This window comes from Pseudopipra pipra, chromosome 20 (assembly GCF_036250125.1).
Source record: "Pseudopipra pipra isolate bDixPip1 chromosome 20, bDixPip1.hap1, whole genome shotgun sequence".
Classification (NCBI taxonomy): Eukaryota; Metazoa; Chordata; class Aves; order Passeriformes; family Pipridae; genus Pseudopipra; species Pseudopipra pipra.
Genome location: NC_087568.1, coordinates 1,606,373 through 1,619,611, shown reverse-complemented (window position 1 = coordinate 1,619,611; position 13,239 = coordinate 1,606,373). Strand labels below are relative to the sequence as shown.

The 13,239-nt window shown below is 44.0% G+C and overlaps 1 protein-coding gene across 4 annotated transcripts in view; it reads left to right on the top strand.

The window, feature by feature from the left end:
* Positions 1-13,239, top strand: part of RABGAP1 (RAB GTPase activating protein 1) — a 74,640-nt gene that overhangs the window by 59,338 nt on the left and 2,063 nt on the right. For all 4 annotated transcript variants that reach the window (XM_064676573.1, XM_064676571.1, XM_064676574.1 and 1 more), the window contains 10 exons: positions 1,136-1,261; positions 1,620-1,763; positions 3,305-3,346; positions 3,686-3,814; positions 6,664-6,756; positions 7,740-7,850; positions 10,565-10,669; positions 11,144-11,227; positions 12,016-12,087; positions 12,578-12,775. In XM_064676573.1, the coding sequence (XP_064532643.1) occupies positions 1,136-1,261; positions 1,620-1,763; positions 3,305-3,346; positions 3,686-3,814; positions 6,664-6,756; positions 7,740-7,850; positions 10,565-10,669; positions 11,144-11,227; positions 12,016-12,087; positions 12,578-12,775 (1,104 nt within the window). The remainder of the gene's footprint in view (positions 1-1,135; positions 1,262-1,619; positions 1,764-3,304; positions 3,347-3,685; positions 3,815-6,663; positions 6,757-7,739; positions 7,851-10,564; positions 10,670-11,143; positions 11,228-12,015; positions 12,088-12,577; positions 12,776-13,239) is intronic.

Here is a 13,239-nt window from a genome sequence, read left to right as displayed (position 1 = left end):
ACGAGCAATTAACTCTTAATTTCCTCGCTGAATCATCGAGAAGGGCAGCACTTCCTGATATGAGAATTGAACACTTTTATTGAAATAGATGTACTTTCTTTCAGCTTTTTCATTGTCATATGTCCATTTTTTTTAATATCCATTGCATTAGAGAGACTCACTGTCATGAGTGAACCATGTGTTATTCCAGAGTTCTCCCTTTAACAACAGTTGTGGCTTCTGGGATTCATATATGCATTTAAAAAAGCTAAATTTCAAATAAATTTCTTTTTCTTTGATTGTCTTTGAAGTCAGCCTTTGGAGTGTGGCTGTTGGGGAAAATAAATAATAAAAACAAATGTTGCAGAAAAGGAAATTAAGTTTCTGCGGGTCCTTCACTCCCAGTTTGGAATGTTTCAGCAAAGTTTTCAGTTTTAACAAACTCCATCTGCAGATTAATAATAGAATACTTGAAATGGATGTTCTGTCCTTTACAAGATCCAGGAACTGACCCAAAGTCAGACTTGTCTATGGAAATATGAAAACTGAATTTTGAGGGCAGGGAAAAATGTCAAAACACTGATGAGCTTTGAGTGTTTCTTTGGTTTTTGGCAGGAAAGGGACATTGAACCTTCCCAAACCAATGCTGAGTTGGGATAGGTGGAATTTCTATTGGCACTTACTGATCTCTCTTATTTGGGCCATCTAATAAATAAACACCAAATAAATAATGTCACTGAAAAAGGTAAATATAAAATTAAGAATAAGGAAAAGATCCTGTTTAACATCCTCTAGTAATACTGCTTCTGTCTTATTTATGTAGCTGACAGAGGGTTAGGTTGGTCAAAATCTGTAACATTCAGACCTGACATGATTTGGAACAAAGACACCAGGAAACTGCTTTGGTCTTGATGTCTGGAAGATGTATTTTTAGTGGAGTGATTGAGAGGTGGTTTATTCCACAGAATAAGACTGCAATGCCCTTGGCAACACTGAATGTCATTTTGTGTGTTAATATTCTTGTTTACCCTCAAACCGGATTAAAAAGTGGTGACAATTTATCCTTTCAGCAAGAGGGAGGAGAAGGGAGGTGCAGCCCAGGGAGCTGATAGGAGAGGTTTGAATGCTCTGTGCTAAATGATTTCCTCTCTCCCAGATGCCTGAGGAGCAAGCATTCAGTGTTCTGGTCAAAATCATGTTCGATTATGGACTCAGGGAACTTTTCAAACAGAACTTTGAAGATTTGCACTGCAAGTTCTATCAGCTGGAGCGCCTCATGCAGGTGGGGCTGGGGCCTGGGGGTGGGTGCTCAGAGCCTGCAAACCCCTGGGGCTTGTCTCAGACTGCAACAGTGCTGGTCACCTCACAGCAAGGGTGGAGAGGTGGCTCTGCTGGGTCAGCCAGCACTGGCTGGGTCTGCTGAGCCAAGTTACGATGTCCTGGTGGGCATCCACACCTGGACAAGCCTTTGGCATCCTTAGGAAGCCCCTTGGCATGTCAGGAATGGTGGGTGCAGAGCCCTGCCTTGCTGCACTGATTGTCACTCTCCCCGACTTTCCTCTGTAATTTGGGATTTCAGCTGCAGCTCTGAATAGTCTAAATTAACTGACTCTGTGTGTGTGTGTGTGTTTTATTCCCAGGAATACATTCCTGACCTGTATAACCACTTCCTGGACATCAGCCTGGAAGCACACATGTATGCTTCCCAGTGGTTCCTGACCCTCTTCACTGCAAAATTCCCTCTCTACATGGTCTTCCATATTATTGACTTGCTCCTGTGTGAGGTGTGTGTTATAACTGGAGACTTGCACAGCTCCCAGCTCCTGACAGTTTGTCACTATGTTCATGTCCTTGTTACTATCTGTTCTGTCAGAGCAAGGCAGGTGATATTTTTATGTAAAGTGTTATATTTCTGCAATGAAAGAAGTCCTCAACATTTCAAAGATTCAAATTAGGAGTCACTATCTATTTAAAATATTATAATCTCCTATTTCCTATAGCATTGCTGAATCTATGTGAGATGACTCTAAACAGTGCTCGTGGGATGAGAGTTAATTTAAAAATATGTGGATTCTTCTCTTGTTACAGTGTATTATACACAATGAGAACTTATTTTTTTCCTAGAATATTATTGCATGGAGGCCATTGGGTATAAAATTGCCCAGCTAACTTTCATGCTGGGCAACAAGCTTGGAGCTCTTTTTCCTGGGAAACTTGAAGTGTCTCTCTGTTTCACAGGATATATTTAGAGAGCAAAGTTCTTTACATGGAGATTTTGTCTGCAGTCATGTTTAGAACAGTGTATTTGGTGCTGTGCTGGTAAGCAGTGTAATTAGAGTCAGTGCTTATTAACATCAGTGAACAAATCCCATCTTGCACTGAAGCATCCTTGAGTTATTTAATGATTTGCTGGGTGACATTAAACATCCATTCTTCCTTGGATCTGCAGTTGTTCCTGTGAAGTGGCTTTTCCTTCACTGAAGGGTTCCAGCATTCATAAACCTCCTGGTCAGTGTTCCTGCCCTTTCTCTGTGTCTGCTGCTTGCTTTGTCCATGTGCCAGTGGAATAGGAAGCAGCAGATGGTATGGAGAAAATGAGTTCTGTTTGTTTAGAAACACATTTTCAGTTCATAAATAGTAAATGTGCTCATAGGGAAGTTTTAAGGGTTTTTTTAATCGTTGTAAAGTAATAGTGAAAGAATAATTAGGTGGGAAGAAGAAAGACAATCCTGAAATAAGATGAGCAAAGTGTCACAATTATCAAAGGGACCCCTGGAGAAGGTGTGTGCTGACTATGGGAACTGTTGGTGTTTAATTGGACTATGTCAATAAAGCACTGTAAGGAGTAGTGGCAAAGTAGATGCCGTGGGACTCGTCCTGGAGTGAGTCACTTTGTTTTTCATGACACAAATTGTCCCAGGTTTGGAAGATGAGAACTTGATGTGTTGGTGTATATATTGTTGCATTTGAATTGGTGTTTGCAGAAGTTGCTATATGAAAATTAAATTATCTTGAGCTGGCCAACTAGTCATTAAAAATAAATAAAGAGCACAACAGTGCCTTCATGGTTTCAGACTAATGAGGAGATAGTAAAACTGTGTTAATTGTTTTGCTCTCTGTAATGGCTCTCCAGTAAAGACACTTTCCCAGTTGTTTGCAAAGTCATTCTCTGGGCCTTTGATTTAAAAGAGCATCTGGTTACATGTGTATCCTGGTTTTCCTTTTCACAGAAACTAGACAAGCAACAAAACCCACCAAATAAATTCATACCCAGGCTTGTAAACACTGAGAAATTAATTTGTTTTGTCTTCCTTTTTTTTTCCAGGGAATAAGTGTTATCTTTAACGTTGCACTGGGATTATTAAAAGTGAGTATACAATGTTACTCTGTGGTTTATGAATCATCATGAAAACATTAAGAATATAAAAAATTAAGATGCTGTTTACAAAAATATGATGCTGTCTTTTAAGAAGCCAGCAACTCCCTGTGTTACACGTGCTGTGGTCTGGCACATCCTGTGCAGGACAGTGCTTTTTGGGGGGGGTGAATAGAAGGTTGCAGAAATAGAAACAAGCACTCTTTGCAGAAGGTTAAGAAGCAGTGATGTTTTGAGAGCTTTCCAAAACTCTTGCTGCTTTATTGTCTCTGGGAAATTCAGCAGTTGTACAGAACGGGCTTTTTCTGGTGTTTGTCTCCCTGTGTGCAGACCACCAAGGATGATTTGTTACTGACTGACTTCGAGGGGGCCCTCAAGTTCTTCCGGGTGCAGCTGCCCAAGCGGTACCGCTCCGAGGAGAACGCCAAGAAGCTGATGGAGCTGGCCTGCAACATGAAGGTGAGGGGTGCTGGCACTGCAGGCTCCTCTCTGGGGACACCTCCTGTGTCCAGCTGTAACCCAGCAGGTTAATTGGATATGGTTGCAGAGATTAGTTTTGAGTTGGATACACTGGTGTGGTTCAAAGTATCCCTTCTCCTTCAGATTCACCAGAGGAAATCTCTGCAGCATCAGCGTGGAATTACACAACTTCCACAGCATGTTAACATCCAAGGCAGCCTGGGATCCTGATCCTGGTGTAGTAGCAGTCTGGATACCAGTATTCTGCACAGAGTTCAAGCATATCTTTTATGAAACTACTGTAGAAATTACAGAATAGTCAAGACTAAAGCTGTTTTATCTCCTGACTCTAATTTAGCATTAGCCACAGATTAAATGTTGCACATGCATCTGGTTCAGATCCCTCAGGCACACGGTGTGACTCCTGGGGGTGGTCCTGTGCAGGGTTAAGAGCTGGACTCGATGATCCCTGTGGGCCTGTTCTGTCCAGCATATTCTCTCATTCTGTGATAATAAGTACATTTATCATTTATGTTCCCAAATAACAACTTGTTCCTCTTCCCACTCTGCCAAAATTCCCTGCATTCCCAGTGCTGTGTGAAGTGGCACAAGCAAACAGTCTCTGAGTGGACATGGCAAGGTTGTCCACAGCTTGTGGAGTGCTGTGAGGGTTGGGGGGATTAAAGGGGAGGTTATGGAGAAAGCACAGACAGCACTGCTGGGCTCAGCACAGGTGCTGGACACTTCTGTATCACATCTGATGGAAGTGCTGCACATATTGCTTTCCTTGACCTAATACATAAGTCCTTTGCTGTCAGTAGAAATCTCCAACTCTGTATCTGCAAGTGTTTTTTTGAGCAGAAAAGGGCCTGATGTCAAAATAAATAATTTATAGGAAGGGAGAAGTAGCCTGGCTAAGGCATTGTGATTAGAACAGCATTCTGCTGAAAGGAGGTCAGCAAAGGATCAGCTGGAGACAACACTAGATTCTTAAAGTCACTCATCATTGTTGCCATCAAATCATGGAATCACAGAGTGGTTTGGGTTGGAAGGGACCTTAAAACTCATGTCATTCCACCCCTGCCATGGGCAGGGACACCTTCCACTAGCCCAGGTTGCTCCAAGCCCCGTCCAACCTGGCCTTAGACACTTCCAGGGATGGGGCAGCTGCAGCTTCTCTGGGCAACAAATGTTAGCAGAGTTATATTAGCTGCCTCCTGTGCCCCTGAAAAACTGTGATGGGACTGCAGTGTCCATTTCTGCTTCCTCTGACTGTGCAAACCAAGAATCCTTCCCAGGGCAGGGATCCCTCCAGGCCTCCAGTGCCTGGAATTGGTGACAGTGGCAAATCTTCCCAGGTTCACCTGAAAAAGGCAAACACTCTTAATGCCCTTGGAAAAGAAGATGAAAATACAGTGGTGTGTCTGCCTTCCTGCTCTTGCATGGCTGGATGCCTGACTTGTCAAGATGTAACCTTTACACAGCTGGAGATTTGGGGTATGAAACCCAAAGACTTGGGCAGTGTTAGAGCAGAGGCAGAGCAGGGAGATAATCCACTCAAGGTTCTGCCTTCACTGTCAAGGAAGGGTTAATACTCTGGGTGGGTGTCTGGGGTGCTTAGTAAGAATAACTTCTGCAGTTGTGATGTGGTTGGAGCTGCTCCAGGCAAAGGGGGTGGCATCTCCAAAAGGGCCATCCTCGTCCCAAGGGCCGGGAGGTGCTTCTGGTCAGCCCTCACTAGAGGGAGCCTGGCCACCAGGTTTCTGCAGCTCCTCTCCAGGAAGGCTGTTAATGATAAAACCAGAGAGAAGAGAAGAGAAACCAAACACGTTTTCCATTCTCCCTGTCGTTTATGCATGTAAAATTGAGCCTGTTTCTCAGACAAGGGTTTTTTCAAGAGGAAACCATAGCCATTTATTTGGGTTACTGAAATAATACTAAAGGTTTAGTAGCAACTTTTAATGCCAGAGATTTCATTTAGATGCCCAGTGAGTGGGATGTGAAATGCTCACAGTGCTCTGGGCATGGTCCCTGTTCTGAACCATCGCAGCACATGGCCCAGGTGACACCAGGAAGGGTGCTGGGCAGGATCTGTTACAGCCTCCCTTGTGTTCCCTGGCCCTGTAGGACTTGAGCACTGGGCACAAAAAAATATTGAATTCAACATCACCTTTCTGTCCCTTCTCACAGAAGGGGAAACTGGGGCCCAAGAGAGTCCCTTTGCTGGTGTTGGTGTCCATGGGAGCCCAGGGCAGCATTCCAGCTGCCCAAACCCCAGAGCAGCACAGGACAGGGCTCACATGCCTCAGAGCTGTTGCTTGTGTAGACACCTCAGCAACCCAGGGCCTGGGCTGTTTTCTGCTGAGCTTGAGTGACACCAGCAGAGATGTCAGCTGAGCCTGCACTTGCCCTTTCAGCACTTGCAGTCTCATGTTAAAGTAAACCAAATACCTCTGTGTGATGGTAAATGTTACAGCTGAAAAAGCCTCTGCATCAGGCCAGTTCAGAAATTAAACCTGGCTCGTGGGGTTCTGTTCTGCTGAGCCACTGCAGTGTGTGGAGCAGCAGAGAGCTGGGCAGCACCAAGGGAGAGCTGGGGCAGGATGCTCTGGGTGCCTCTGGAAACCTTCCCTGTATTCCACAAAAGGATGAGAGGCAGAGATGCTGCTGTCATTGTGCTGAGTGGAATCGAGGTTCTGACCTGAGGGTTTGACACTCAGAGCTGGGGGAAGCCATGAGCTGTGTTTTGTAGAAGGCAACAGTTGCCTAAAGCTGGTATCATAACCCTGTGTGAATTGTGTTCTTTTACTGATGTTCTGGGCAGGAACTAATGGGCTGCTTTAATTTAGATTAGCCAGAAGAAGCTGAAGAAATATGAAAAGGAATATCATACCATGAGAGAGCAGCAAGCTCAACAGGAGGATCCTATAGAAAGATTTGAGGTAACATTTACCTTCTCCAGTCTGATTTAACAAACAGGAAATTCCTATTTTGCCTCCATTTTTTTTTTGAGCTCTTTTTGTTTGGTGACCAATTTGGATGCAACAGGGGAATTGGCTCCATGAAGGGAATCTTTCTCTGTACTGGCAGCATTAATCAGGATGGGGTTATTGTGAGCCTAGCTTTGTGCAAAAAAAGAATAGTATGAATTTATATTTGGGGTTGCAGAAGTGTTTCAGTAGAGCCTGTTTCTAGCACTTGTGTAACATGCCAACTGCACCAAAACCCATGAACAGAAAGGAAATGCCTAATTAATTCTAGCTCTGCCTTCCATGATTGCAATCCTGCCTTTACTCTTCTCCCTAGTTTCAAATGAGGTATGTTACAGTAAGTATATAATTTTATGAGTAGTTTACTTATCAAATAAATATAGGAAGAAATTACACATATAAAGTTATGTTTGTGTACACATACTACAATAACACACACAGACATATAAATTTATGTATTTTAATCAGAAAAGTTTTATGTAAACTATTTAGTATTTGTCTCTATGCTGGGAGTTGTAACAGGAGGGAGAAAATAGTGTTTTTCCCAGGATCCTCTTCTCTCACCTGTTTCCAGCATGCAAATTCTATTTTGAGCCAGGAAAAGCAGCACTTGCAGGAAGCGCCTGGCAAGGTATCGATGGCAGAATGATACCCCTCCCATTGCAGCCTTCAGAAACATTTCTGTAGCTCAACAAGTCATAGCTGAGCAGAGTTATTTATACCTGGTTTCTTCTCAAGGCTAATACTGTATTTATTTTATATGTATAGTATGATTAGCTAGTTCTGTCCTCAGGGAATGTCATGCAGGTAGAGTTGTCTTTGCATACTTCAGGATACCAGGCTGGCTTTTGTGTGTAAGCACAGTAGGCTTGGTGTTCTAGACACAAACATCTGGGAAGGCCTTTTTGTGGATCCCTGTTGTCTCTGTCCCCCAGAGGGAGAACCGGCGCCTGCAGGAGGCAAACATGAGGCTGGAGCAGGAGAACGACGACCTGGCACACGAGCTGGTGACCAGCAAGATCGCGCTGAGGAAGGACCTGGACAACGTAAGATGTGTCTGTGTGCTGTCTAGTGCAGACAAGGGCTAATTCCTTCTTGCTGCTCTCACTGGAGAGGAGATACATGGAGTAGTTTTTATTTGGGTGGGCCAGGATTCCTTCCTCCACATCCTTGTTGCACACTGATGATCAGGCCTGTGACACAGGACTGGTGGCTGAAATGCTGATGAGTGTGAAAAGCATTCTGAGTAATCTGAGGGAGAGGAGAGCTTCTGAGCCCGGACGTGGGTAGTTGCCTTCTTCTCTCTGTATGTTCAAAGAAAGTCTAGCAAGAGCTATGCCAAGTCTTTGAATTGTCACAGAGACAGTAACATGGATGCTGGATTCTCTTTTCCTGGGATTTTTATGAATATGATTTCACAGCAGACAGGCTTTGCAAAGTGCCTGATAAACTTGAAAGGCTGAGTCTGTCTGGCTTGGCATGGCTCAGGCTCTCAGGTACCTCAGGCAACTCTGAGAACACTGTTGTGGTTCCCATTTGGCTGGTTGGAATCCGCCCATGTGAACTCCCCCTCCTGGGCTCTTTCCACGTCAGGAGAGCTCTGAGGAGGAAACATCAGGTTCACTTTGGGTTACAGGAATTTTTTTTCAGCTTCCTGTCCCATTCCCTTCTCTACACATTCACGTTTGGGAGATTTTATTATTTTATTATTTTGGGAGATATGCTTATTCTCTTTTGACAGGACATGCAGAGGCAGAAAGGTGCTGGCATTTCTAGCACATGGCAGGCTGGAGCACATTTCGTGTGTCTGCTGGGGGAGGTGAGGGGAAGGGTTCAAGTGCTCGTGTTTTGCCATTCTTGTTCTGTACCAAGATAAGTGCATTTCTGAAATCTCAAAGGAAAATGACTTCTGAAAGTCATACAGTGCAGGAGTTGACAGGCTTTCAAATGTTCCTGTGTATCTGCCTCAGAGAATTTAAGGTTTCCCACGGCCTCCTGGAAACTTGCTGTTGGAATAATGTTCCTGTCCTAAATGTTGATGCCAGTGGGTGAATGTTGCTCTTGCTGAGATTTGGTTTATGACTGTCAGGTTTATTACAATTACTGCTCTTTGGTGTTAAGGTGTGTGAATCAGGAAGCAGCTTTTCACCACGCTTTGGTGTGTTCACCTCCTCCTGCCTGGGCTTTTCCCCTTCATTAGTGAGGCTTCCAGAAGGCTCTACAGGCTGCCCAGCACTGGCACTCAGGGAGTGGACTCCAGCAAAAAATGTCCTGAAGGAGCTTTTTCTACCAGTTTTTAACTGTTGTTTGTGGCTGCTTGAGCCTGTACGAGACACAGTTACACTTTTACATTGTTTTGTTTAAATGGAGAACTGGGAGGGGAACAAAATCAGACAAAACCTTTGATATGCTTCACTGGATATATGATAGTCTTGTCTTCAAAGATGGTAAATGATGTTTGGCAGCATTTGGGTTATCCCCAGGGAGGACATAGGTAGGTTTGATCCTACTTTAGGACCCTGATTAATTCTTTTAATTGGATCCTGAAATAAGTTTCTTTCTGCCAGCCCAATGTCCTGAAAGGGAAGTACCGAAGGACATTGTTTAACACACCTTTTCTAATGCCTTCATGGCATGTCTGAAATCTGCAACCTAAAAGATCAAAGCAAAGCATTTGAAAATACAAGAATTTCCTTAATATCCTTTCACTAGACCAGAAAATAGGCTTCATATTTCTGCTGTGGTTGGGCTCCCACATCCCAGTTTGCTTTAACTTTAAAACAGCTTAAAATCCATCTATAATGAAAAGATGTTCTCTTTGCCTTTGCCATCTGTTTTAAAGGATCAGCAGGACTTTTAAGGGACTAAAATTCACTTTTTGATTTTCTTCCTTTGAAGGGAATCGGTACAGCTACTTTCTGAAGATTTTATATATCAGTTGAGTTATTGATCTATTTTTATGTAGAATCCATACACCTATTGGGAAGTGCTGTGTTGTGTGTGTGAGACAGGAAGAGGTGTCTTAACTTTGCAGAGTTTTTAGTGGTTTATAAAGAGCCTGAAATTTTTCAATAACATATCTTTGTTCTTAAAAAACTGCAGTAGAAAGGGATTGTTGGTTTCTGGTGGGACATTTCTTTAAGGAGGCAGGAGAGAGGGGCCTGGCTCTTATGTTTGCCTTGGTAGCTCAGCTTTTTCATGCAGTATTTTCTGGGTGACATAAGAGATGTATGACATCCCTTGGTAGGTGCCATAGAATTCTGGGGGCTTTTTAAACCTTCTAGAGGCCTTTTTCATTAATTCTGTTTTCATTGCAAGGTTGAATGTTTGCAAATTGAACTTAGGTCTGAGCTGGTTGTTAGTCTTTTATCGATCTTGCACATTGTGAGCTGTGCTGTGCCCTTGGTTGTCTTCAAAATGTATTGGTCAACTTCCAGTCTGGATACAAAGAAAACACAACTTAATTCTGTTATTGGATTTCTTTGGAGCAATCCCTACTCCAGTTTTGCTAAAACTAATCACTGAATTCAAGAAGTGTTGGGGTGATGAAATGTAAGTGCTGTTCACTAATTTTGATTTGTTGATGCTTTGCCATTGCAATGGCAAACTTTTAGAAAAATAACTTTCAGAATAAAGTTGTACTGTTTTTAATAACAGTGAGCCAAACCTTAACAAGACTGACAGGGCTGCACTCTTGGCTCTGTGCTGGTGGAGGCACAGCAGGGAAGCCCCTCAGTGCTGCCTCCACTCTGTGTTCCAGGCAGAGGAGAAGGCAGATGCCCTGAATAAGGAACTGCTGATGACCAAACAGAAGCTGATTGATGCAGAGGAAGAAAAGAGGCGCCTGGAGGAAGAATCCGCTCAGGTTGGGGGCATTTCTGCCATTTCCACTGTTCTGTACAGTGCAGAAATGATAAAAATAACAAGTGACAAGTGTGGGAAGGGCTTAATGTTCCAAGTCATGTTTGTCCCTCTTCTGCGGTGTGAAGGACGTCAGCAGAGCAGGATTTGGCACTTCCCTGCCAGGTGCTTTGCAGGGTGGGAATTGTTCCCTCGGAATCACAAAGTCACAGGCTGTGCCAGGGATGCTGCACAGAGAGGCAGTGCAGGACTTCAGCTGGCAGCACTGTTCTAGTGCTTCCTTCCCTTCACCAGTCCACTGTTCTGTCAGTGATGGCCACCAAAGCCCAGCTTTCCCTTGCCTCTGTGGAGCTGAGCTGGGCCATTGCTCCCTGGTGTAGAGCAGAGCAGGGAGGTTAAGGAGGAGGAGGAAATACCACCTGGGTATTTTTCAGACTATAGCCATATAAACCCTTTATTTTCTTTTTCTTTCCTGCAGCTGAAGGAAATGTGTCGTAGGGAACTAGATAAGGCAGAGTCAGAGATCAAAAAGAACAGCTCTATTATTGGTGACTACAAACAGGTGAGTACAACCTCAGGGGGATGTGGTTTGCTATCAAAGTGCAAGACCTCCCCAGGTACTTTAGGAGATTTTGGGAAATCAGTGTGATCTGTGCCATGCATTTGAGGAGACATGGGAAGCCTGGGGTTGGTTGTGCCTTTTCTTTTGCTGAGGTGCTGGTGCTGGTGGTCAGTCCTGTCTGCCCCTGGTGTGGGTGTTTGTACTTGATCAGTCACCACAGCCTGACCTTGTTCAGATGGGCTCCTGTGGATCAAAGGTTCACCTCATCCACAAAAACTTCTCTCCCAGCTTTCCTTTTTCAATCAAATGGTAATAGCACCTAAGAAATAAAAAGAAGATGCCATTTTCCTTTCAAAGATTTCCTTTGGTTTTCAAGCTCCCCATCACAAGGTATCAAGGGAGCACATTCATGTATCTTTTTAGTGGGCCCATAACAGGTTTCAGGGAATGAATTAGGTTTATTACTACTCTGTCTTGATGGTTCTTTTATCCCAAAGGCAACAAAAAGAGCCATGTTATTCTTAACCTTTTCTGGTTCCTTTAGCAAGGCCAAACTGCTAATAACTTACATTGAAACTGCACCTTTTCCTGTGGGAATGGAAGAATAGGTAGAGAATGGGAATACGAACAATGGGACAACTTAATGCAGCATCCCAATTTTCCTGGCTTTCTAAGAGTCCTCAGACTATCCATGTTAATATTGCAGTAGCATTTATTTGTACTTTAGCATTCATTTGGGAGGAAATTTACATTTATAAATGGTCTGGTAACATAATTTTGCTTGTCAGATTTGTTCCCAGCTGAGTGAGCGACTGGAAAAGCAACAAACAGCAAATAAAGCTGAAATTGAGAAAATACGGGTAAGAGACCAGAGAGATGCACAGTCTCCAATGTTTCAGTCCCTTAGCAAAATCCTGCCAGCAAGCACACAATTTATTGCATTATTAAAATGGTGGCTGCAAGACAGTTCCTGTAGATAAAAGAGAAGATTACAAGGGGGAGGTCTGGGAGAAAGGATGAGTAGGTGTCATCCCTGTCCTGCTGTAGTGGTTACAGGATAATGTTGATGCTGGGCAATAATAACTGTCAATTTTTCTGAGGGGTCTTTTTTTTCTGGAAGAGATTCTCTGACTGTCTTTTACCTTAAAGTAACCTGGGGGTGGGACAAAGCCCGTTATTGTAGCCAAGTAACTCAGCAGTGTTTGCAGAGCCCACGAGGTGGGGGTGGCAGGAGTTCCTGCGTGGCTGTGCCTGCCCACAGGTTCCCATGAGCGATCCCTCTGGAGCAGAGGCAGGAAGAGGCTTTGATCACATGCCCAGCCCTTGGTTCACACCCAGGTGTTTGTTTAGCAAAAGGTGGATGACTGCGAGCACTGCCGGGAGTTCTTCAACAAGGAGGGCCGGGTGAAGGTGGCCAGCACTGCCAAGGACGGGTCAGACGAGGACACGGACGAGGAGAAGGAAACGCTGAAGAACCAGCTGAGGGAGATGGAGCTTGAGCTGGCCCAGACCAAACTGCAGCTTGTGGAGGCGGAATGTAAAATACAGGTAATGCTCTGGAGGTTCATTCTGTTGTCTGTACAGTGCGTCTGCATTCCTAGAAAAATGTGTGTGGGAATTGTGGAGGGATTGGAACAGAGCCTGTTGGTTGAAACTGTAACCTGCTATTTCCTGCCTGTGCTATTTAACCAAACACTGGGGCTGAAACTCGGTGTGTGCAGACAACATAATTGAAGTTGCACGAACTGTATTTACCAGCTCCTCCAACTTGCAGACATCTGCCTGTCTGCAGTGCAGCACTGACTGCCTGATCCTCTGCAACTGCTTGGAAGGGATCCAAGCTGTGACAGAGCACTGAATCACACACTCCTTTATCTCGCAATCAGTGTTAAATGAAGAGCTAACATGTGACAAATGTTAGACATGTTTCTTAAAACACGATTGGAAAGCACTCCAGGTACTTGAAGTATTTGTGTAAAACATGACAACGTTGTTCTTTTAGCCTAAAACTG